The sequence below is a fragment of the Amblyraja radiata genome, chromosome 8 (genome assembly GCF_010909765.2).
Source record: "Amblyraja radiata isolate CabotCenter1 chromosome 8, sAmbRad1.1.pri, whole genome shotgun sequence".
NCBI classification, from domain to species: domain Eukaryota; kingdom Metazoa; phylum Chordata; class Chondrichthyes; order Rajiformes; family Rajidae; genus Amblyraja; species Amblyraja radiata.
Window position 1 is genome coordinate 34,468,486 of NC_045963.1, and position 26,883 is coordinate 34,495,368.

Below are 26,883 nucleotides of genomic sequence, written 5' to 3' on the forward strand. Positions count from 1 at the left end.
TTCCTGCAAATGTACCTGTCTATGATTGCACCATCAATCCCAATGGGAATCTTGGAGTTCCTCAGGTTTGACTTTCCTGGAGAAAGAAGCTCCAGCCTATTGAGTCCTTCTGATTATTGCCATCTTATCGTTCTGGTGTCATTTAAGTGAACTTTCTTTGTAATCCTTCCAAGAGTCTCAAAGGGTCGACATTTGGTGAGAAGGTGAGGGAAATGTCAGAACACGTGGCTACTCGTATGTATTTCTCGCTAATGAATCCAATAGGGCACCCAGAAAAGGCTTCTTTATCCAGAGATGGATAAAGGAACTCGTGTAGATGCTTTCAAGAAGAAGCTAAATGCACCCAGAGGAGAAGGCAATAGACCAACTAGGCAAACCTGTGCATGTGTTGTAAATACTTTGTGGTCCTATATTAGATAAATCAAACATTTTACAGCAACTGAAATGATTCCCATGCTTTATAGTGTGTCATGTAAGAAGTTACAATAGTCACACTGCACTATCAGCTCAGTAGAATTTGAGGTCAATTACAATAGCTGCGGCAATAATGTTATTCATATCAGTATTATTATCTTTAATAGTTGGTTAATAAAGATTCTTAAATACAATACCCTTTGGAGCTGTATTACAAGTGTTGCTTGTTTACTTATGTATGAATAACATTTAATGTTTATATCAAATGAATTGGTGCGATTTATATGAGTTCACTGAAAGTATTCTCAGTAGCAAGGTGCAACTTATAGACTGGACTTTGCAACCACTAGTGTTTATAATTTGATAATGAAACTAAAGCCAATAAACTGCCAGTAACATATTGAGATATCTGTTTAATTCTTTACTTTAGAATTGCCTGCGCTAGCTGTGCAAATATAGACAAAAGCTATTAGCTTAGTCTATTTTCTTTTGTAAAGCATGAAACCTAGCCAAAGACTTCGATACAAAATCCAAAACAGCATTTTGTTTTTTCAAAACTGTTAATAAAGATGGATGGCTTTGGAAATGGGAGTGAGCAAATAACAATTTAAATATTTAAGTGATTAATTGGTATGTATTAATTTGTAGTCTTATGGCAGATTAACAAGCTGATTTTTGCCAGAGGTCATAGTGGGATAAATCCCTAGTCAATATTTGCTTGTGTTTCTTGTACAAACAGTATATTGGGAGGGGTAAAAACATTGGGGTGCAAAAGAGTAGATATAAAATGTGTAAATTGACAAGATCTATTAAGGATGCTGGAAATCTGCAACCTATTCTCATCACTATAATTAAATGTTTGACTAAAAATGTGATTAATTGTGTGTTTCTCAGAAGCTTATGTACACCAGGAAGCATGATAGAGGGTAAGGGGGTGAGAGAACATTTAATTTATCGGGATTGCAATCTGGATCCTGAACAAACAACACCAACACCCGACTTTAAATACCACTGCAGCCATTGGATTGTAATTCTGATTAATAATCAGGAATTTTAAGGAAAACTAGTTGAGGTAATAATGACCGCCAAATAACTGGATCACCATTTCGTGTTTGAGGCTCCCCTCAAAATAACAAATATATACTTGTTATCAATGAACTTTAATGGCACTAAAGTAGACGTTGATCTAGTTTGGAAGCATAATCTACCATTTACAGGGCTGCCAACATTGGGTGAGAGTTGGGAGTGAGAAATTGCGAGAGACCAAACCGAGGGAGCGCAGCGACACGGGGGGGGGGGGGGGGGGGGGGTTGCATTTCTCAGCTTGAAATTGTGCAATCTGGTGCACACTGTAGTGAGTCTTTTAACTTACACTTGAATGCAATATTTATGCTTTAAATTGAATTAGTTATGAATAAGGTTAGGCTAAATTACATTCCTAATTACATTGCACGGAAGAGCCAGGCTCTGACCAACAGGTGCAGCACATGAATGATCTTAGTGTATTCATGTATGGAGAGATTATAATCAAACACTTGGCCCATGTTGACCAACATGGGTCTCACTGCACACCTGGTACTACTGACCCTGACTCCAGTTGCATACCTTCTCTTATTCCTGACCCTGAGTCCAGACTTACACATGGCCCCTTATTCTACCCTGATCATTGCTGCTTACCTGCTTAGGTTCCCAGTGCTGAACACTTCCATTGTCCCAGCTTTGACTGCACACCTAGTACTATTCCAGACCTTGAATCTGGATGCACACTTGGCCTTGCTCCTAGCCCCTCCGCACTGACAATATATCTGCCCCAAACATAAAGCTCCATATCTGACCCCCTGGACTTAACCTATTACGTTCAAGTCCACAGGTGCTTATCTAATGCGGTAATCTTTTATGGGGCACTTCACTGATCAAATTTTGCATAACGATATTTGCCACATCCATTGGTTTCCTTGTTATCTAACATGCTAGTTACTTTGTCAAAGAAGTCATCAATTGGTTGAACACAATTTCTCATCAATAAAATTATACTCACTCAGCTGTATAAGTATTCTGTTACCATTTCCTTAATTTTCCTAACAAACTGCCCTGAAGTCATTTTCACCCCCAATATTTTCAGCTTCCTCTCAGCTGGGACTTTATCGAAATGCAAAGTCCTATAACTATATATTTAAGCAATAATATTCTATTTCATGTGATGTTGAGAGTAAATAATCGTTTCTGTGGTATTCATAACACAACAATGATTTTAAAAAAAAGATCTTTGTTTTGATTGCACCTACCAACATGCATACATTATTATATTACAGTTAATATATACCGAGGGCAAATTTTTGTTCCAATGCTCCCCATTCCCAATTACTTTTACATTGAAGTGATTGAAATCCAAGTGAAGTTTATATAGCATCAGAAAAATAAAACCTTCGGAATGGATGATATTCATTACGTGGTTGGTTGGAGTCAGTATCAGCACAATTACTATATTAAAATTTGAATCTTCAGATGTTCTGGTTCAAGCCAAATCTAGAGACAAATAATAACCTCATGCATTCCCCTGCAAGTATCTGTCACTCCTTTAAAATATGCCCCTTCTTTGAACAAGCTCTTAAACATCGTATCTGAATCAGTTTCCATCTGATTACACTCCTTGAGGATGTTCATCTATGTGTTCAATGAATAAATCAACGGGAATGGGAACATTTCTATTGAACCTGTCAAATGAATTTGCGGGGGGGGGGGGGGCGGGGGTTAGAAAAAGTGAGGTAAACAAACATAATAGTTCAGTGGCACCTACTTCCAAGCAGCCACTGGTTGTCCTCCAGGACAATTGCATACAGTTTTGGTCTCCTAATCTGAGGAAATACAATCTTTCCATAGAGGGAGTACAGAGAAGGTTCACCAGGCTGATTCCTGGGATGGCAGGACTTTCATATGAAGAAAGACTGGATAGACTCGGCTTGTACTCGCTGGAATTTAGAAGATTGAGGGCGGGATCTTATAGAAACTTACAAAATTCTTAAGGGGTTGGACAGGCTAGATGCAAGAAGATTATTCCCAATGTTGGGGAAGTCCAGAACAAGGGGTCACAGTTTAAGGATAAGGGGGAAGTCTTTTAGGACTGAGATGAGAAAACATTTTTTCACACAGAGAGTGGTGAATCTGTGGAATTCTCTGCCACAGAGAGTAGTTGAGGCCAGTTTATTGGCTATATTTAAGAGGGAGTTAGATGTGGCCCTTGTGGCTAAAGGGATCAGGGGGTATGGAGAGAAGGCAGGTACAGGATACTGAGTTGGATGATCAGCCATGATCATATTGAATGGCGGTGCAGGCTCGAAGGGCCGAATGGCCTACTCCTGCACCTATTTTCTATGTTTCTAGGATGCATCGAGCCGCAGCCTGGCCCATGCCCGGTCACCAGGGCGAATTCGGCACAGAGACACTCAAGGCCACGGCGCAATGCTTCCGACGCCTCGGACGGCCCGGGTCTCTTGCACTGAGGCCGCTCCATGGCCGGAGCTGCAGCGAGCGACTCGTCAGCCCCACAAACACTCGCCAGCCCCGGCTCCCCATCCGCATCTGCCCCCGCCCCTGCTTCTGCTTCCATCCCTCCCTCCGCCCCGGCTCTCCAACAACCACGACCAGGTTGATCAGAGCACAGCAGCGACTCGTCCAAAGCCGGAGACATTGAAACATGTCTAGCCAAATAAGTGGGGGGGGCTACAGTACCCCCCCCCCCCCCCACCCCGGTACATGGCCAGTGTAACTCTCCTCTGCCCGCTCATGTCAGCCACTTCCCGCAAATCCTTAAATTCCGACTGCTGCTGGGAGCAGGACATGGCCTTACTTGCTGCGTTTGGGTGACACTCATTCACTGCCTTTGTTTTTCAATGTAAATTTGCATGTGGGCATGGTTTGGAGGTGTGTGATATGTTACTTGATATTTTTCAAATCTGTTCATGGAATGTGGGCTTGGTACTGTTCATTACAAATTTGTCCTTAATTGGATACAATTCAGAAGGAGTTAGGATGTCCTGCCGTGGCTCTGTCTTGAAGGCGGTGGCTCAAATACTCATACTCACTCATCCCCGGCCTATTGACAACCCCGATCATGAACAGTTCAGTCAAGTGAGAATAACAGAGAATAAGAATGCTGCTGTCTTGTCAACAGACGCGCACACAAGCAGTTGATATTAGTTTTGAAATTCTCGTCGATCACAGAATTTCTCACGACTGAGAGTGAGAAATTTGTGATCAGCGTAAGAGCGTGAGAATTGGGTGAAATGTGTGAGTCTCATGCTGAATGCGTGAGAGTTGACAGCTCTGCATTCAGAGGAAGGACTTTGGAGAATGTTGAATACGGTACTATACAGGACACTTTCTTGCCCAAATGACATCCAGCTGATGGTTACCAAAAAACCAGTGTAATATTTCTTGTAACTCTGCACTTGAGCACTGTATTTAAATCTGGAACTTATGTCTTAGTTATCGTCTGGGGGGATGAGAGAGGTAATAGTTGCTTGTCTGAACTGGATAATTGCAAATCAACTACATTGCTATAATTAGATAACAGGTTAGGTAGCATATGAAATCAGGGCTATTATTTAATATATAGTAGTGTTATTTATAATAAATTATGGGATTAGTTTTTTTGATCACGTGCACAGACTAATTTCTGAAATACGGTTCATTTATTGACAACCTTGATGCAACGTGTTGCATAATATGTTATTGGAGTCCAAAATTTAAGGTCGAATCAATGATCATTTGAGAAGTGCCAGTGGCTGGCTCTCTTTGCAACTAAAAGTTTGTGTATGTAAAATATATCACGAGGCATTTATTCTGGTAATGGAGGTTTACAGAGGTCTTGTACAGTGTTGAAGGCATGGTAGTGGAAATGATGCAGCTGAGGCAAGGACAGGGGTTTGAGAGATGGGGTATAAAAAACAAAGGGTGGTAGGTATATTGAGGCAGGTGCTATCACATTGTTTAAGAAACATTTAGACAGGTATATGGATATGATAGGTTTAGAGGGTTATGGCCAAACGCAGGCAGGTGAGACTTGTGCAGATGGGGCATGTTGGTTGACTTGGGCTGAATGGCCTGTTTCCATGTTCTGACTCAATTATCCCATGTTGGATTTAAATCTTTGGATGAGGATATTGATGAGGGGAAAAGTTTGATGTTGGGGGGGATGGAGGGGGCAAAAGTTGAGCAAAATCGCAAGGTACACATGATAGACCAAGAGGACCCAATATGGTTTCATCCTTAAATGAAAGGATAGGTTATTTTTGGCTTCTCCTCTTGAAAGTCCATGAAAACGTTTCCAGCTCGTAACACCTGCCAAAGAAGCTGGAAATTATAGACAATGATTGATTATTGAGACATGAATAGCTATTAATCTCCAATGAAGCAAAACACTGCAGATGCTGACATAAAAACAGGTACTCAGCAGATTGACCAGCATCAGCTACAAAGGAACTGAAATAAATTTCATATCAATTACCTTTTTAATAGAAATTATGAAAGTGGTAAACTCTGCTTCTCTCTCTCTCCCATAAATTATCATCCTTGATCGCTGACTATTCGTGGCGCTTTTTTCTCAAGTTGAGAGATTGATTCTATTCGGCTTAAGGTTTCCTGTGATGGTGAAAATGTAGTGGGATGATTTCCTATGTTGGCTATTTCGAGTGAATCGTGTGTCCTGAGAGAATCCAATTCCACTCAAAATAAGAGGAAATCTTCCCGTTCTGTTTACAGTTTTGCTAACTTGTTGTCTCGGCAGGAAGCCCGTCCCAGTGCTGAAGGAAAAGAATGATGCTTCCATGCAGGGAAACAACAACACAAAAAATCAGAGGGTCTCGGTTGGGACATTCTTTTGCAGCTCAGGGACTTTTCACGGAAAACACTTGTGGAGAATGTAGCAAGGTTCCCATCACTGCTCACAGCTGGGAGCTGTATACTTGGTATAACAGTTTATGTTGATGTGGAATAAGCAAATTGAGGAGGCATAAATAGTTTCAAAACGAGTGTAATGTACACAATTTGTACTTAAAGTGCCTGTTTTATGTTGCAGTGTCAATATGATTTTGTGTTATTTTATTTCCAGTATATCGCCTTTCAGTTAAATTGTATTAATACAACTCGAGAAACATAGAACATAGTACAGCACAGAAACATGCCTTTCGGCCCATGATATTTGAACCGTACATGATGCCAAATTAAATTAATCCCTTCTGCATGCACATGATCCATATCCTTACATCCCGTACATATTCGCGTGCCTATTCAAAAGCCTTTTAAAACTACCATTGTATCTGCTTCCATCACCAGCCCTGGTTGCCTGTTCCAGGCATTTAGCACACTCTGTTAAAACAAAACTTGCCCCACACATTTCCTTTAAGCGTTCCTCCCCTAGTCTTAAAGATATGTCCTAGAGATTTTAACATTTCCACCCTGATAAAAAGATCGACGGTCTACCATATCTATGCCTCTCATCATTTTATAAACTTTGATCAGGTCTCCCCTCAACCTCCAACGCTCCAGAGAAACCAATCCAAGTTTGTCTACCCTCTTTATAGGTAATGCCCTATAATCGTGGCAGCTTCCTGATAAATCTCGTTGCACCCTCTCCAAAGACTCCACATTCTTCCTGTAAACTGGAAATGCACACCATACTCCAAATGTGCCTCACCTAAGTTTTATCAAGCTGCAACATGACTTGTACTCACCGCCCTAATGAATGAAGACTACCTATGCGCAGTTTTCATTTTGTTCTCCAGCAAATTAAAAAAAAGTTGAACCAAGGCTTTGTCTACAGATTACACTGAAGGCCTCATGGCTCAAAGCACCAAGCCAAGAATGTGCTCGTTATGAGGCCTTCTATGTGATGACGAAGATAAGGCTTAATCTAATTGTCCAGGCACTGTTTTTGTGTTTAAAGTTTATTGTATTAACCATTTCAATACATTTCTGTGGTCACATTGAAATAACATTTTCTGTTTGAGTTACATTTATGGGCTTGCTAAATAATTTAATGTCAAAACATTATTTGCATCAACTGGATGTGAATTTAAATCCTATTTGCCTTGGAACCAGAGTAACAAAGTGATATAAAAGCTGCTTAATTTAAAAAAAACACATGCATGTTATTGAATTTATGAACTCAATCAGTATTTGCTGTGATAATTGAAAATCGTGCACCAATTTCCTACATATAACATAATTTAAAAATGTAATTGGTTGTCTGGCTTAATAAATGAATGGAGGTAAAGTTCTGAGCTGGAAAGAAAGCGAAGGGTGAGGGTGCCAGTCTTTCTTCAGGATGTGGTAGATTATTTTACTCTGCAAAAAAATCCTAGAAAATGCACAGAACTCTCTCGTTCACATTCTCTCAACTAAATTTTGTTTAATCTTCCTTGAAGCTACTGCTGTTTCCTACAAATTAAATACCGTGATCATGCATGTTTTTCTTGCTTTGTCTTCTGTAAAATTCCTTGCATGGTTATGAATGGGAGAGCTTTGTTGATGAACCCATCATGGGGCCCCTCAGATCTCTCTCTGCCAATCTTGCTCATGATGTACTGATTACTATTGGCACAGCAGTTATGTACTCAATTATGTATTTCAATTATGCCTGGGCAAGTTTTTTTTTCTCTACGCTGGAATGGATGGCATGTATTATTGTCGCAAACGGGGAAATTGTCTCTGGGTCATTTCTGAGATATTTTAGTCAAAGCTGATTGACTCATTTGATTGGAAATTGATGAAACAGTTTGGCACCTTCACAGACAGGTTTGTATAATGTTCTGTATAATCTTGCCAATTGACCTTTATATAAAAAACAGCAGTTACTGGAAATCTGAAATATAAATAACATGCAGGAATCGTGTTTTAGATGAACTTCTGTCTTGAATGCACATTTTTTTCATGTACTGATGAATCTCTGCTGAGGAATTGGTAGTGAAACTGCAATTGGTTTCAATGCTTTGAATTGGGGTGTCTATATCTATGTGTGTGTGTGTGTGTGTGTGTGTGTGACTATATTTATAACGGGCCAAGGTTTCTATTGCCATTTATTCAACAATCCACATCAAAATTGCCTGGATATCACTCTTGACGGCTACGATACAACTATCAAATCAACTGACATTACTTAATTCCTGAAAAGATATTGACTGCTTCAATAATTTACTGAAATCGGATTAGATTTAGCAGAGGATAGAAAACAAAAGTAAAATGAAATAAAGTCTCACTTCAAAATACCAGTGAAAGACTCCTAAATGTTGCTGCTGGGTGGCACAGTGACGTAGATAGTAGAGCTGTTGCCTCACAGCACCAGTGACTCTGGTTCAATCCTGACTCTGGGTACTGTCTTTGTGGCGTTTGAATGTTCTCCTCATGACTACATGTGTTTCTCCCCCTGTTGATCATGTTTCCTCCCACATCCCAAAGATGTGTGGGTTGCTAGATTAATTGGCCATTTAACTAAATGGTACATTTTGAATGCCTAAATATATTGAAGGAAAAAAAAAGATTTTTAAGAATCTGTTTGAAGGAACAAGAGCCTCCTTGGAGGAAAGTAATCAGATCACTAAAATCTTTAATCATAAAGACATTCTATATATTCTGAAATTAAACAAAATCTGCTTCTTTAAAGTCACTGTTTTCTCCAGTCAGATTGTTATACACGTTCAAAGTTCTTCACTTCAATCACTTCAAGCATCTACAATGAACTTTCTGATCAATATTGTATGATTCCTTCTGGAAATGTTTGTGCTTTCTACATCTCATGAATAACTCTCACTATTTCTAGTCGTTTTACCTTGATAATTTGTGTAAATATCACTTCACTACAAAAAACATTTTTCTCTGCTTCCCCCGCCCACCTCCCCTCACTCTGCTCTGGCTTCCCCTCTGCTTCCTCCTCTACTTGTTCTTTGCACGTATGTATGTGTAGATTTCCCTCCTTCGCTGAGAGCGGAGGCATGAAAAAAGATTGTAATGAAAAATAACACCGAATACAACTAAATAATGTTGGAATAAATATTAGCCCTCCATTTTCTTTTTGTAAAATATTAGAGATGAAAATTATTATTTGAATCTCACCAATCGATTGTAGTCTGCTGAGATGTTAGGAATGAATGAGACTTCATTGTTTCCCTTACTCTGCCTGAACACTGTGCAACATTCAACAATGTCAACAACGATCATTTCAGGTCTTTCGAGCATACTGCGGCCACCATGGTGGTTAGCTGATTCAGCCACATGAAAGTAGAGGCAGGAGCAGTGCTTAATCCAGATAGAGCTGGGGTGATGTGGCAAGTGTCTTGGGTAGAGTGCAGTGCCATGCTTTCACCACAATCCACAGCTAAAGTTGCTATTTCCTCTACTAAATTGAATTGCTTGTGGTTAAATGTTTGTGGTTGTCGGTCACTGCAGTTTTATTTAATGTCAAGTATTATCCCATACTTGTATCAATGAATTTAAACAAATGTAATCACTTAAAAACTACTGCGTTATAAATGTAAGCATCAAACCATGATATGTCAACAAAACTCCAGATGGTGGAAATTTGTTAAATAAAAAGCACAAATCTCTGGAAATATTTTGTAGGTCAGACAGAAAATGAGTGGGATTAATTCCAAGTTCAGATATAGATGTACAGAAGTAGAGCAAAGGGGAGTGGAGGCAAAGATATGCACTCACAGTTTGCGTAAAATGGAAAATGGCTCAACAATAAACAATATCGTTAAGCAACTGCTAAAACAGAAGCTCGTTGAGTGAAACAAAAAGTTATTTTTGTGCATTTTGTTCAGGAAATGTTAATTTAACTGGTGCACTGGAGACTGCGATTGGGTATTCCCACATGGACAACCTACATTAGTAAATGGAGGTGGTGAAATCCAGAAAGGGACAAGTCTCTGTACGTGTACGGAGGAGCACCAAAACAATTGTTAATGCATCAAGAAGAGAGTTATAACTTTTTGATGGAGTTCTTGGTGCATTAACAATTGTTCTAGTTCTCCTTCATGCAGAAACTTGTATTTTACTATTGTTATTGCCAATTTCCACAGGCTGTCACCTTCTGTCAGCAGTTTCTAACTCGCCCCTTTATGGATTTCACCACCTCCATTTTGAGGAATAGTGGCAAACATCTAATACACTTGATTATACTTCCACTCTCCTGCAAGGCCTTCATTCTATTCTCACAGTGGTATCAGCTCTGGAGGCTGCACAGTGGCGCAGCGGTAGAGTTGTTGCCTTGCAGCGCCTGAGACCTGGTTTTGATCCTGGCTATGGGTGCTGTGTGTATGGAATTTGTATGTTTTCCCTATGACTGCGTGGTGCTCTGGTTTCCTCACAGGTTCCAAAGACGTGCAGGTTTGTAGGCTAATTGGCTTGTGTAAATTGTCCCTAGTGTGTAGGATAGAACTGGTATATGGCTGATGGCTGGTAGCCACTGACTTGGTGGGCCGAAGGGCTTGACTCCACACTAGAGGTGCCACTGAAAAGTTGTATTCTTCTTCGTGAAGGGTGGCTTCCTTTCTACCATAATTGATGGCAACATTTCATCCATTTCCCTCATCTCTGCTCTCATGCCCTCTCCTTTTGGACAGAGTTAGAATGCAAAGATTTCCATCGGGTCAATGTTAAGAATTTATACTAAATTATTAGCAAATTGATTATTAAATCCAATTGTTCTTTATGAGCATCAGAAGGGATTTGTCGCAGAAACCCTCGGATGCAACCAAAACATATTAACTAACATTATGAAAGGGGGTCAAGAGAAAACAAAGATTTGGTCGTTCACCTAGCTAAGACGTCACCTTTAATATTCGCGCTTCCCAGTTTTTTTCCAGCTTCAACAAGATCCCAGATGCGACGTGCCCTCCTCTGGCCTTTCACCATTTGAAAGGACTGTTCCCTTTTCGATCTCTGCTCAGCACTTCCTTCCCTTGCTCACTGTACCTCTTGTACAATCGCAGGAGGCTTAACACCTGTCATTTCACCTCTTCCCTTCCCACCATTGAGGCCTGTCAGGTGAAGCAGCGCTTTTAGTGTAAAGCTCTGAGGGCTCACAATGTGGTCTCTTCTACGTCAGAGAAACCAGGCCAGGGTTGTGGAACACCTGTGTTCAGGGGTGACTCTAAACTTCCTGTGGTCTGCCACTATATTTCTCCCTTCTGTTCCCACTCTGACCTAATCCTCTTTGATATTCTCTGCTGTTATACTGAGGCCCAATGTCAGCACGAGGAACACCATCTCCACTTAGACTGGACATGTTGCAGCCTCCCAGACTCAATATAGATTCTACAACTTCAAGCAACTAATTTTCCCTGTCTGTATCAGAACTGGCGACTTCGGCTGGAAGCTTGATAAGTTGGCTCGGTTTTCCTCCTCCTCTCCAGCAGATTCAAGGTTGATTCAAAGAACAGTGATTTTCCCAATCTAGATCTCGTGTGCAAGAGCTCTTCCTTGTACGCAATATTTGTCTGTCCCAGAGCCTTGCACTTTATAACTATTTTATTCTCCTTAGTTTGTAATCTTATTCTCTAACTCCCCCTTCAACTCACTGACTTGAATGACCCTACAATTTATCCCCAGCCCAACCCTGTCCTTGCCCCATCACAGATATTCTCCCTGTCTTACACATTCATCCACCACCTCCTCCGAAAAATTCCTAGTTTTCTGTTTTTATACGAGATTCCAGCACCTACAGCTTTTGATAAACATTGACCTAATTTTGGATCTGCTGCCTGGTTCATTTTCCACTCCCCTCGTGCAGTAGCAAATTATCTCACCAATGTTCAAAGTTCATAAGTTATTCACTGAACTTTATTTATCCGTTAGGAACTTTGGTTAAAGGAGCAGAATTAGGCCATTCGGCTCATCAAGTCCACTCTGCCATTCAATCATGGCTGATCTATCATTCCCTCTCAAACCCATTCTCCTGCCTTCTCCCCACAACCCCAGACACCGAACTAATCAAGAATCTGTCAATCTCTGCCTTTAAAATATCCATTCACTTGGCCTCCACAGCCTCATGTGGCAATTAATTCCACAGATTCACTACCCTAATGTCTACATATATGTGCCTGCATGCACTTAGATGGTTTGAACAGTTCCTCTAACATTCATCTCCCATTCCCTCCACTGTCTCCATTTTTCTATCGCACATCTATGGTTTGTTGTTAGTTGCTGACCCCCTCCAGAATCTGAAACTCCCTCATTGGTACCGCTGTTGTCAAAGGGGCTTCCACAAAGTTGGTTTCTGCTGGGAACATTATTGCCTCCCAGTGACCCTGGAGTGACTTGGGTGCAGCTAAGCACAGGGAACCGACTCAGAACTTTGGAGCCATAAAATCTCACATGGCTGTACATGGGAGAAGGCAGATAGAGATGCACTGATTCTCCACAGAGGGAATCCCCCTGAGAAAATGGGGACCCACTGACTCTCATTCTCATGCCTTCACATTTGCCCATATTAAGATTTATTTGCTATAACTCTTTCCAGTCATTTCATCTATTTATTTGTTAGCTCATTTCATACAATATCATAAAAGTTAATAAAGTTAGAGAAGCTATCAAATGATCTTGTACTTTAACCAGTGGACTGATCTCATGAGATCAGGTTGTGGAAAAGGAAACCGAGTTAATATTTCATATCTGAAATTCTTTATCAGAACTGGGAAAGACAGAAAATGGACTAAACCGGGGCCTTGTTGCTTTAACAAGAATCAGTATTTTCTTTCCCATGATCTCAATTAGATTTCATATAGCAAGAATAAAATTCATCATGAAACCATGCATCATTTATAAATTATTAAAACAGGTTGGCTTAGTAGATATTTAGCTTGCACTGATTCTTAGAGTAAAGTATTGCTATTTTTATAACTACATAAATATCTCAAATAAACTGTGATATACATTTGCAGGTTCGTAAATACTTGCAGAAATTTAGTAGAACATAAATCTGTTGTGAACTGCATTGTAGTCATGAGAGGAACTGGCGAGATGGGAGCCTGCAGTCTGGGAGTACTTTTTTTCAAGTTTAAATAGAAAAAGAAAAGACGCAGATTTTTTTTCGGTAGCTGACGAGGTTGATTCAAATAACAGTGATTTTCCCAATCTAGAATTCGTTTTCAAGAGTTCTTCCTTGTACGCAATATTTGTCTGTAAATTTGATCAACATAATGACAATTTCTATTTGCTTTGACAACAAGTTGTATCTGCAGACCAATGAATGTATGTTGATACATTACACATGAGAAAGCATCATGTATCAACTGAGTTTAGGTTAATGGAAGCCAAATTTAAAATTGCCAGATAGAACTAAAGGTTTTTTGAACCTTGACAGAATTGCTCTGTTTGATTAGCTTACAACAACACAGCTCAGATGTTGGACTTCACTCATTTCTGACGTGCAAAATGGATACTGCGACAACTTATTTAAAAAAAACTCCACTGAATTGCGACCACCTGAAGGAATTGCCAATTTAGATTTCTCCCACTGAAGGAAATGAGTTGATCACTGTGTTCACAGGCACCTATTGCTGCTGCGACATTAGCCCATGCCACTGTCCAGTCGGTAGTGGGTCAGTGCATTAAAGTGACAGTATGGGAGCCACACAGTTCATCATAGAGATGAGGGAATATTAGGCTAGTGAAAGTAGACAGAAAATTGAGTCGGAGAGGTGTGGGAGTGGGGTTGGACATTTATAGATTGAGGGAGTGGAATAGGAAATTGGGTCGAATGGAAAAGTTACACCGTGCAGTTTTTGTAATAACTCCGATCATGCCCCATGAACCATTGGACCATTGGCATAGTAATTGTGGGGCTGCAGAATGAATATCCAGTGCAGAGAATGGTTTGATTTTTGTCAGTACTTGTTCTATAGAAAGGGAGGGGCTTGTAAGTCAATGTGGAGTATTTGTAAAATGGCACCTCGTTTAATTGTGAACGGGAAAATAGGTTTGCAGAATCCAATCTTTTGATCCAATTTCTGTTGATATGCGAGAAATGAACATGCGGCAACTTGAAGCGTGAAATATGATGGGAGAACAACACCTTCATTGGGGTGAATTGCCTTGTCCTATTGCCTATGTCTGACGAACCATGCGATTTTACACCAATACCCCAAATTAATTTGGGTGCCAACAGTGTGAAAATGAATAATGCTTAAACCAAACCAGAATTAATGGAGGCAATAAATGTGTACAAAACAGAAAGACGGCTGGGATAATCTGTCACCTGTTTTTAAAGTATTCTAAACTACTGGTTTTAACTTGCTGCACTCAGCAAAAACAAAACTGGCATTGAGAAACAAACTGGCTGCACTATTCCAGTTCTGGTGTTGTCTCTGAAGAGTCAATATCACCCACTTGAATCAGGTGGGGCTGCTATCACTGTGTGCAGACAGAATCACTACAGCACAGAAACCTATTTTGACCCATTAAGACCATGTTTGCTTTTGTCAAAGCAGGACAGTCAGTTCATCTCCCAGATCTTTTGTAAACATCTTGTTTAGAGATTCATCACACATACCTATAGAGTCATAGAGCGATACAGTGTGGAAACAGGCCCTTCGGCCCAGCTTTCCCACACTGGCCAACAATGTCCCAGCTACTCTAGTCCCACTTGCCTGCGCTTGGTCCATATCCCTCCAAACCTGTCCTATCCATGTACTTGTCTAACTGTTTCTTAAACGATGGGATAGTCCCAGCCTCAACTACCTCATCTGGCAGCTTGTTCCATGCACCCACCACCCTTTGTGTGAAAAAGTTGCCCCTCAGATTCCTATTAAATATTTTCCCCTTTACCTTGAACCTATGTCCTCCAGTCCTCGATTCCCCTACTCTGGGCAAGGGACTCTGCATCTGCCTGATCTATTCCTGTCATGAATGGGAAACCTTTATAAGAATTCCCCTCATCCTTCTGCACTCCATGGAATAGAGACCCAGCCTACTCAACCTCTCCCTGAGCTCACACCCTCTAGTCCTGGCAACATCCTCGTAAATATTTTCTGAACCCTTTCAAGCTTGACAATATCTTTCCTATAACATGGTGCCCAGAACTGAACACAATATTCCAAATGCGGTCTCACCAACGTCTTATACAACTGCAACCTGACCTCCCAACTTCTATACTCAATACTCTGACTGATGAATGCCAAAGTGCCAAAAGCCTTTTTAACCACCTTATCTACCTGTGACTCGACCTTCAAGGAACCATACACCTGTACTCCTAGATCCCTTTGCTTTACAACACTACCCAGAGGCCGACCAATTACTGCAACACCTCACATTTCTCTGTATTAAATTCCATCAACCACTCCTCCGCCCACCTGGCCAATCGATCCAGATCCTGCTGCAATCTTTCACAACCAGCTTCACTATCTGCAAAACCACTCACTTTTGTATCATCAGCAAACTTGCTAAACTTGCCCTGTATTTTCCCATCCAAATCATTGATTTAGATGACAAACAGTAACGGGCCCAGCACGGAACCCTGAGGCACACCACTAGTCACAGGTCTCCATCCCGAGAAGCAGCCTTCCACCATCACCCTCTGCTTCTTTCCATGGAGCCAATTTGCTATCCATTCTGCACTCTCTCCTTGGATCCCATGCGCTCTAACCTTCCAGAGCAGCCTAGCATGTGGAACCCTGTCGAATGCCTTACTGAAATCCATGTAAACAACATCTACAGCTCTGCCCGCATCAACCTTTTTGTTCACGACTACAAAAATATCAATCAGATTTGTGAGACATGACCCACATCCAAAACCATGCTGACTATCCCTGATCAGCCCTTGCCCATCCAAATGCCTGTATAACCTATCCCTCAGAATACTCTCAAGTTACATTCCAACTATAGATGTTAAGCTACAGTTAATGCTATAGTTCCCAGCATTTTCCTTGCAGCCCTTCTTGGAAAGGGGCACAACATTTGCCACTCTTCTGGCACCTCCCCTGTATTTAAGGAAGACATACGTTTCAACCAGGGCTCCCGCAATTTCCTCTCTAGTTTCCCGCAATGTCTTTGGATATATCTGATCAGGTCCTGGAGATTTGTGTACCTTCATACACGACAGTACCTTTAGTACCACTTCGACGGTAACTGATTGCTATCAAGACAATTCCATGACTGCCCTAAGTTCCTCCATCCATGTAAATACAGAGGATAAATACTCATTGTGGATCTTGCCCATCTCCTGTGGCTCCACACAGAGGTGACTTTGATTCCTGAGAGGTCCTACTATCTCTCTAGTTACCCTGTTCCCCCTTATCTATATACTATTAAGTGTGTGTGTGTAAACATTTTTCAGAATCTTACTCAGCTTTTTCCCGTCGTCAGTCTAATCAAGTTTCCTTAAGCAGTGATGGTCTGCTGGACTGCTTTAGGGCACTGAAGTGTATTCACCTGCCATTCTCTAAGCTTTCTATATCAATGACAATTGACTTCTATTCCAATTAATGAATTAGACACTTTTATTGTTAACCCAGAGTAAAACTTTCATCTTTGTAGCAGCATAATGTCCTGTATATTCCGGTATAATTATTTTGTAGAATGATAGTGTGGAAACAGGCCCATCAGCCCAACTTGCCCACACTGACTAACATGTCCATTCCACACTTGTCCCATCTGCCTGCGTTTGGCCTAGATCCCTCTAAATCAATCTTATCCATTTACCTGTCTAAATGTTTCTTAAAAGTTGCGATAATACCTGCCTCAAGTCCCTCCTCCGGCAGATCGTTCCATATAACCACTACCCTTTGTGTAAAGAAAAAGGTTACCCCTCGGGTTCTTATTAAATCTTTCCCCCAATTGTAATCAAATACATTATTCAATTAAAAAAATTGTTAATGTTTACAATTATTTTCTCCTGCATTCTTAATATTTTGACTTTTCTGGTATTGGATGAATTTTGATTCATCATGATGTCTATAAACAGTGGCCGGTGATATATTACTTGGATATCTGAGTCAGTTGCCTATGCTTGAAATGTCATGACTTGCAGCAGGTTAGATTTGCCTTGCCAAATGATAAACAAGTCCAACCACAAACATGTTCATCAACCATCCTCGCGTTTCCTTATAGAGACTTTATCGTGTTTGATTTCCTAGCTTAGAACGTGAATTTACAGTTGACTAGATAGTAAGATGTATATGTATTGTTTCCTTTTGATGGTTTTTATCCTCCACCAGTCCCCACCAAATATGCAAGCCCTAGATAACAATTTATTTTATTTTATTTTTATTAGAAGTACAGTAAATTACAATAATACACATCAGATATATCTTATTATATTTGTTGTACCACTTCATTTTTCAAGCTTTAAAAAAGATAGAAATAAAAGAATTAAGGAAAGTGAGCAAGAATCGTGAAGGTGCAGGAAAGTGTTGGGGAAAGAAAGCCCCTTAGGGAAGAAGTTAGAGAAGGAAGTAAAGAAAGGAAATAAGACCCTAGAAAGAAAAGAAGAAAAAAGGAAAAACAATCGCTGTATTGTAACACAAAACTCCGCAAAAAAGGATATACCAACCGCATTTAAAAAAAAAAAAAAATTATTTTATACCCCCCGTTACCAGATCCTGGTACCATTTATATTTTAAATTACTATTGCACCTTATGCTTGTAATAGTTCCATAAATGCAGACCACGTCTTTTGGAAGTGGTCTGCTTTGCCTGCTAGGAGGAGTCTCATCTCTTCCAAGTGTAGTGTTTCGAACATGTTTGAAATCCACATTTTTATTGTTGGTATTGGAGCATTTTTCCAAAATTTGAGTATAAGCTTTTTTCCCCATTATTAGCCCGTAATTAAGTAAGTTCTTTTGAAACATGTTTAATTCAGGGTTACCTTCCGATATTCCAAAAATGATCCATTCTGCTTTTGGTACAAGTTTTATTTTAAATAATTTTGTGAAGATTTCAAATATTTCGTTCCAGAATTTTTGGATTTTTATACAAAAAACAAAAGAGTGCGCTATGGTAGCTTCTTGTGACTGACATTTATCACAAATGGGTGAAACATTGGGGAAAAGTTTATTTATTTTAGTTTTTGAATAATATAGTCTATGTAATGTTTTATATTGAATTAGAGTATGTCGTACGTTGATCGAGCATTTATGCACATATAGTAAGTGTTTATCCCAGCTCTCTTTTGAAATTTTTATAGCTAGTTCTTGTTCCCAGTCTCTTCTAATACCATCGGTTGTAGGTATTTCTATATTTAAAATAATGTTGTATAAGTATGATATTAGATTTGCTGATTCAGCCTTTGTCTTCATGGCTTCATCCAATAAGTCTGGGGACATGTTATGATAGTCTTTTGTGTATTTTTTTAGATAGTCACGGATTTGAAGATATTTAAAATATTGATTATTTTTCAAATTATATTTCAGTTGTAATTGTTGAAATGATAATAATTTTCCTAATTCATACAAGTCACCGAGCGACAATTTTAAAAGCACTTTAGATTTGTCTTCTTACACATTTCATGGGGAGATGAAATGGCAGGGTGTTAATCCGCTGTATCACTCAATTTCTCTGGGGTTTTTTTAGTGTTTATATTCTTCTTAATGTGTGGTTTGTGGTTCACTTTCAAACGGCAGCAATATTATTGGGTGTGTCTAAAAGCTGTTCCTGCAATGCAAAGATTACCAATTATATAAGTCGGCGTTTATAGTGCTGTGTCACCTACAAGTTCATTATTGTTACGACAGTAAAAAATAACATTTCAATGAGTAACCTTTAGCTTTGGATATTGTACTCAATGTGTAAATAGATTTGAATCTGATGAAAACTTAGGGTTAATTTGTGTGTGTATGTGTAAATTGTATTTTATTTTTTGGGCGTGAATATTAATTCCCAAATATCAAGTAATTTGTGCAAGAAAAATGTTAAAATATATATTCAGGGATCTTCCAGGAGTATTTCTTCTAATTCAAGGCAAAATACTGCCTGTTGCTGGAAATTTGAAATTTTTACAATAACATGTCAGGCAGGAGAGAGGAAGGAGAAACTGATTAACATTTTGGGCATAAGTTTTTCTTCGGAGATGGGTCTTTAACCTGAAATGTTACTGCTGCTTTTCTCTCTTACATTTTGTGCCTGGCCTACTGACTATTGCAGCATTTTCTGTTTTAAATTAAGCAGCACCATTAGGCGAATATAAAATAGCACATTGCCTATTCCTCTGATTGGAAGTGCAACCCCATAATATAGGTTGAGCAACACCAACTTTCTTTGATGCAATGTGATTGATCTGAAGAGGTCAGTTTTGGTTTCTAATGTCCCCTTCTGCACATTTAACCCACACCTTCTGGTTTCACCAGGCTCGTGTGGGATATTTTGCCTGCCTGGTGGTGTCTGTCTAAATGGGCCTAGGGTGAAATGTTACCCTTGCTAAGCAAAGGTGCATAATGCATGTGTGAGTCTGTTAATGACATTGTTCTTGATGATTCGGTGCTTGGTGTTGTGAAATCAGCTGAGACGGAGCAGGCCATATATCTGTGAGGAAGGTGATAGGGTGGGAGATATCGTACACTTTCCATTGTCAATTACCACAAGGAAATCCAGATGAAAGTATTCACACAGCAATTGAGGCAAGGATATAGTCACGATCAAGAGAATGACTCAGTTCTTCTCTCTTGGAGAATATCTATTGTCTATTGCAGTAATTACGAGGAGGCAAATTTCCAGGTCTCCTTAAGTCATCAGTGATTGAAATTAGATACAAGGAACTTCAGATACTGGATGCAAAACAAAACAGTTCTAGAGTACCTCAGCGGGGCAGGCCATGGATAGGTGATATTTTGGATTTCGACTCTTCTTTGAACTAAAATAGCTAATTTAATTTAAGTTTAAAACTAGCTCTTGTCTACTTCTAACTCCTCAGTTATGGATTATTTATACATTAAAGTTATACATTACAGTCACACTTTCCCATCACCCATTTCCACCATCTCTCCACGGAGATGCTTACTTTCATGAAGTAAAAAATTTGTGACATTCTTTTATGTGTAACCAATGTGTTTAGACTTTAGACTTTAGAGGTATAGCCTGGAAATAGGCTCTTCGGTCCACTGAGTCCGTGCAGACCAGTGATCACCCCATTCATTAGCACTATCCGAAACACTAGGGACAATTTGCATTCTTACCAAAGCCAATTAACTTATCAAAGCCTGGCAAGTGCCAATTATAAAAACACCCTTGCCTATATCGACCTATCACTTGCTAGACTTTGGCCTGCCCCACCTCTCTTCCAGCTTTCTCCCCCCACTGCAATCAGTCTGAAGAAAGGTCCAACCTGAATCATTGCCTATCCATGTTCTCCATAGATACTGCCCATCCGCTGAATTACTCCAGCGCTTTGCATCTTAATAGTGAACAGTTGTTATGGCTTTTGAAATGGCACCAAATTACATTATCTACATTCTCAAGATATGTCATATCTTTTGTCTCACTTTTTTTAAATTTTTGTGTCCAAATAAACAGAAATAAACTACTTTAATCTGAAGGAAATGATCTACAATGTTCTGAGTATTGATAATATGTTCATAGAGCTCAGTCGACAGGTTTCTAAAACCCTTGCTGAGATAATCACTGAGATTACACAATCATATTAATGACAGAAGAGGCTTACAAAGTATTTTTCCTTATCTACCTAATAAATAAAGCCTGTTGGGGTTATTTATCCAGTAGCCTATGCTTTTGGGAAGAAAGAGGCCATTAAGAAAATAAGACCGCAAGGCTAATCCAACTAATTAAGAAATAAGTTTTCCTAGTTAATTGATATTTTTCAAAGACAAATTTTCTATCAGTTTTAAATTGGTACCTTGGCAGTGGCTTTGTTTCCCTTTATCGCTCTTGAAACTAAAGAGAAGTCTGCCTTGGGTGAGGCAACTTTCAAATTTGCAAGAATGTAATATTTTTGGGGGGTGAGGATTGGGTTTGGAGGTAAAAAGAGGGTTTAAAAATTGGATTCATTCGGGCATTTGGAATCAATGAAAGATTTTTGTTTGTGGTATTCAAGTAACATGTAAACCTTTGGAAGCAGAGCAGATCCACTGGTAATATCAAGAGATGAGAAGCAAAGCTAGGTTTTGTAACCGTTGATCATACTGACTTCCAGCATCTGCAGTTCCCTTTTGAACAACAAAGTGCTGGAGAAACTCAGCGGGTGCAGCAGCATCTATGGAGCGAAGGAAATAGGCAACGTTTCGTGCCGATGCTGTCCTTGGACGGGGGGCTGCTCAAAAGAATGTCACTAATTTCCTGTTTCCCAGTATGACAATCAATGTCCATATCCACGGATTCAATATTTGTTGCCCAACAACATTTATGACATTGCAAGATGATCAAACAGACAATCCAATAGAAGTATTATCACCGTTTGCAAACTAGAAAATAAAAAGAACTAATTTAAGGTTAAATAAATTATGGAAGACAAAAATAAAGAATTGGATATACACATGGTTTAAGGTAAAAATAACATTTATATTTATATTATTTTTAAAACCATGGCATTTACAAACAAGCTGAGGGACTGATAATCCATGTAGACATTATTAGCTTTTAGCTTTTATTCAAAGTAATTATTTTTTCAGGAAGCTGCTAAAAGCTGAGTTGTAAACCATCAACAAGGTGTACCAATTTTGGTGTCTTCTGAAGAAGAAACACTGGGTTTATATATTTAAAAAAAGTACTAGACCATTATCACCACCGATTTAGTGATTTGATATCATGTATAAAAACTGCAATGGAGAACTTTGGGGAGAAGAGTACATCCTTGGCAACTGGACCTGCTTTTAACGTAAATGCTAGTTTAATGCGAGTTGGTAAATAGTAGATCATGTAAATGCCAGTTTTACACAATAAAAACAGTGAGTACTGCCCTTTTTGCTGCTATTAAAAGTGGAAATCCTATACCAATGTGTTGCACTGAAGGCAAATCTGAGGGTGTTAACATGTCATATTGATATTTAATACATTTTATATGAACCACTCATTAAATGTTATTTTTAGTAATAGCATCTGAGATACTTTTTTGGAACTGGATCTGATATTGAGAAAGTAATGGAACTAAAATAAAATTTGCTAAACTTCTTGGATGATTTATTTCTGAAAATTTGAGCTAGATTGTAATTTGCACAACCTTTGATTGTCCAGTCAAATCTTTGGCTGGATAAATTGTTTGTGGCATAGTTCCTTTAAATTCTTTGATCTGAGTTTAAATATGATTAGGAGCTATGCAACAATGTTCCTTTTTCTCTGGGCGTATTAACAAATAAACATATTTTGTTAGCTTCAGTCTTCTGATCTCCTGAAGACCCATGGCGTAATGGTTCAGCTGTAATTAGAACCTAATTGACACTCGCTAATCCATAAGGATGGCAGGTGTGGAGAATGCTCAATTAAGTGGAATTGTTTTTCTGAAGTTAAAACATGTTTTTAGGGCAGTGTGTACCTGTCCCCTGAGGGTTCTTGGAATCCTTGGAAATAGTAAACCTATAACATTCTCCAGCCATAAGTTAACATGTGATGAATATTAGCTTATCATGTAATGGTGGCGTAGCAGTTGAATTGCTGCCTTACAGTGCTTTCAGCACCAGAGACGAGGATTCGATCCTGATGATGGGTGCTCTCTGTATGGAGTTTGTATGCTCTCCCTGTGACTGCGTGGGTTTTCTCTGAATCTTCGGTTTCCTCCCATACTCCAAAGACGTACAGGTTTGGAGGTTAATGGGCTTGGCATAAATTGTCCCTAGTGTGTGTTGGATAGTGTTAGTGTGTCGGGTTAGTGGTCGGTGTGGGCTCGGTAGGCCAAAGGATCTGTTTACGCACTGTATCTCTAAAACTAAACCACACCTATTATCGGTGAAAACCAAAGGCTGTTGGTTGGAGCTGGAAACATTGTATACACTAATGTAAACTGTGATTGTGTAAAGGGTTCAAGGACTCTATTGTGTGTTGTGTTTCTTTATTTTATTGTATGGCTGTATGCAAAAACAAATTTCAGACCCCGGTCTGACAACAAAGTGCCATCGTATCGTATCTATGAGTAAGTTAAGACTAGACTTTAGAGATACAGCGTGGCAACAGGCCCTTCGGCCCATCGGGTACGCACTGACCAACGATCACCCCATACACCAGCACTATCCTACACACTGGGAAGCAATTTACAATCTATACCAAAGCCAATTAACTGACAAACCTCGACATCTTTGGAGTGTGGGAGGAAACTGGAGCACCCGGAGAAAACCCACACGATCACACGGAGAATGTACAAACTCCGGACAGACAGCACCCGTAGTCAGGATCGAACCTGGGTCTCTGGCGCTGTAAAGGTAGTAACTCTATCGCTGCATCACTGGGCTGCCTAATGGTGTAGATTTTTGCTTTTGCCTCCAATATGGTAATTAGACAAGACTGATTGCATGTGTTTTGCAGAGCCCATCTGATTTATTTTCTCCCATTAACACTAGGCAAGGTGTTCAAAAGGTATGCAATCTGCCCAGTAGGAATGCTGCCTGGACTGTGGAGATGATAATTGTAATTCTGTACAATATAGTTGATTTTACAATCTTGCTGGAAAATGTCACAAATCTATTTTAATCCAATCATTGAGACATTTGCAGCCTCCCTTTTGAGTTACATGCTTGTCAAGTACAAATTGAACCACATGCTGAAACACATGTAAGGAATTTTAACAAGTTTGCTTTTCGCATGGGGAGCTGACATTAATTTGAGGACCCCAGGTAGCTCAAGTCTCCGGCTGCCTGACGATTTAAGTTGTGTGACCATGATGTAGACATTTCCTGATGGAGGACCTTTGAATTTAAAACTTAACATTTTTCACTTTCAGAAGTAACTCTGAGAGGAGGAAGGAGAAGTCGAGAGATGCAGCAAGGTACAGAAGGAGCAAAGAGACTGAGGTGTTTTATGAGTTGGCTCACCATCTGCCACTGCCTCATAACATCAGTACACACCTGGACAAAGCTTCCATCATGCGCCTGACTATTAGTTTTCTACGCACTCGCAAGCTTTTGAACTCTGGTAAGCGTGACCTAAAATAAACGCAAGGTACGACATTAAATGTATGCCCTCCTCATGCTCAGCTAGTTCTTCACAGTAGAAGTTTCAGTTTAAAGGGAGCTGCTTTGTATTTGCACCAGTTTACACAGACTTGGTACTATTGAGGAATTTATAAAAAATGGTTATTACAGGCCATCTGTGTGCAATGGGCCATTTTATGAAACTGTGCTGAGAATCCAGGCTATCACGAGTCACTGAGGATTTCAGTACCGCCCTGCATGAAGATGAGCCATTGAAATAAAGTCAGAAGACTGAGAGGATTCTCTTGAGATATGCTGTTGGACCTTTGCCAGGGTCTGGGTCCATTTCAGCAGATCCATCAGCAGATCATAATAAAGCCCAAATGTGGACATGCAGATTATTTTTGTGGGGATTAGCATACATGAGAAAAGATGCAGAGGTCAGGGCTCAGGAAATTAAGATAAAGTTATATACCTATACTAGTGATTGGTATGCTTAAAGTTAACTCCCTTTGAAATACTACGCCATCTATCCATGTGCATCTGAGATCAAAACAAAGTGCTGGAGTAACTCAATGGGCCAGCCAGCATCTCTGGAGAAAAAGGATGGGTGACGTTTCTCGATGCTGCCTGACATGCCAAGTTACTGCAGCACTTTGTGTCTTTGCCAGCAGCAGATTTCTGTTCTTTGAGCTCACTGGGCAGAACACATAAGTAATTCCGCTAGTAATTGTCCCGATTACATGTGGCTGGATTGCAAGATTTCTCCTTGCTGTTGAAAACTAGTTAAATATTCCCACATGTAAAAAAATAAATAATAAGTTGCCTTCAACACTAAGTGTGAAAGCAGCTGAATAGGAGTTAAATAGGTGGTTAAAAGCTCCTGTTGGTGTTATTAAAACCCTTTCCTCCAAAGTTGGTGTAGCAGCTTATAGCTGCGTTTGCATGGTGTTTTCTTTTTAAATGTTATTGTCATAGTTCATGAGAAGGTTTAGCATGCAACCAATTGGTATTGGGGGTTTTTTCTGTATTGAGCAGAATTAACCAAGATATTCATACTGAAGCAGGCCACTAGTTAGTGTGATCATGGCCTGCAGGTGATTTGTCCTTTTTGCACCTTCCTCCCTATGGGCCTCTAATTTGCACCTGCAGATTTGGATGTAGCTATAATCAATAAATTATCGTAAGGAGGATTAGTGCGACACAAAAGCTCCCAGCATTTCAGTGCTCCAAGCTAACAGCCAGTTTTAACTTTCAAAAAAGTTAAATGGTGTAAAGGTCTCATGGGCCTTTGCCAGTAGGATCAAGAGTTTTAGCTCAGTTGCCTCTTTCTTGTTTCTTTCCTTTCCCCTCCACCAACCGGGCTAAATTTCCTCTAATGATCTACTTGCCTAGGTATAAATTGGCATTGTCCTTTCGTTTATTTTCAATCTTCTCAGAGATTATGTTGTAAAGCCTACTGTCTCCGCCTCTTCCCTTCTTCTCCCCCCCCCCCACATCAGTCTGAAGAAGGGTCTCAACCCGAACCAGCATTTTTGTCTACCTTCGATTTTTCCAGCATCTGCAATTCTTTCTTAAACATGTTGTAAAGGGCAGCATGCAGATGACAAATGGGATGTTGTTGGGAGGATGTGTGTATGTGTGTCCCTATTTGAGTTTAACTTGCTCATGTGATTGAGCACAATTATCATAATTCCTATCAACTAGAGACATTGTCCACCCAAATTCCCTTCCCGGCTTCCCAAGGCTTATCTTTATCGAACCACAATGGGGCAAATGACTTCCTGATGTTATGATTTTTTTCTAAAATTCTATGACAATGACTAAGTATACTATGCCTACTTATTTGCGTTTGGTTTAGTTTAGAGACACAGCATGGAAATGGGCCCTTCGACCCATTGAGTTCACGCTGACCAACAATCACTAATACACTCGTACTATCCTACACACAAGGGACAATTTACAGAAGCCAATTAATAGACAATAGACAATAGGTGCAGGAGTTGGCCATTCGGCCCTTCGAGCCAGCACCGCCATTCAATATGATCAAGGCTGATCATCCCCAATCAGTACCCCGTTCTTGCCTTCTCTCCATATCCCCTGACTCCGCTATTTTTAAGAGCCCTATCTCGATCTCTCTTGAAAGCGTCCAGAGAACCTGCCTCCACCAACCTCTGAGGCAGAGAATTCCACAGACTCACCACTCTCTGTGAGAAAAAGTGTTTCCTTGTCTCCTTTCTAAATGGCTTACTCCTTATTCTTAAACTATGGCCCCTGGTTCTGGACTCCCCCAACATTGGGAACATGTTTCCTTAACCAACAAGCCTGCACGTCTTTGGAATGTGGGAGGAAACTGAAGCACGTGGAGGAAACGGGGAAAACGTACAAACTCTGTACAGACAGCACCCCT

At 39.9% G+C, this 26,883-nt stretch overlaps 1 protein-coding gene across 1 annotated transcript in view; it reads left to right on the forward strand.

Annotated features, from left to right (window-relative positions):
• epas1 (endothelial PAS domain protein 1) overlaps positions 1-26,883 on the forward strand; it is a 111,700-nt gene that overhangs the window by 41,715 nt on the left and 43,102 nt on the right. The window contains exon 2 of the mRNA XM_033025534.1: positions 24,284-24,474. Within this exon, the coding sequence (XP_032881425.1) occupies positions 24,284-24,474 (191 nt within the window). The remainder of the gene's footprint in view (positions 1-24,283; positions 24,475-26,883) is intronic.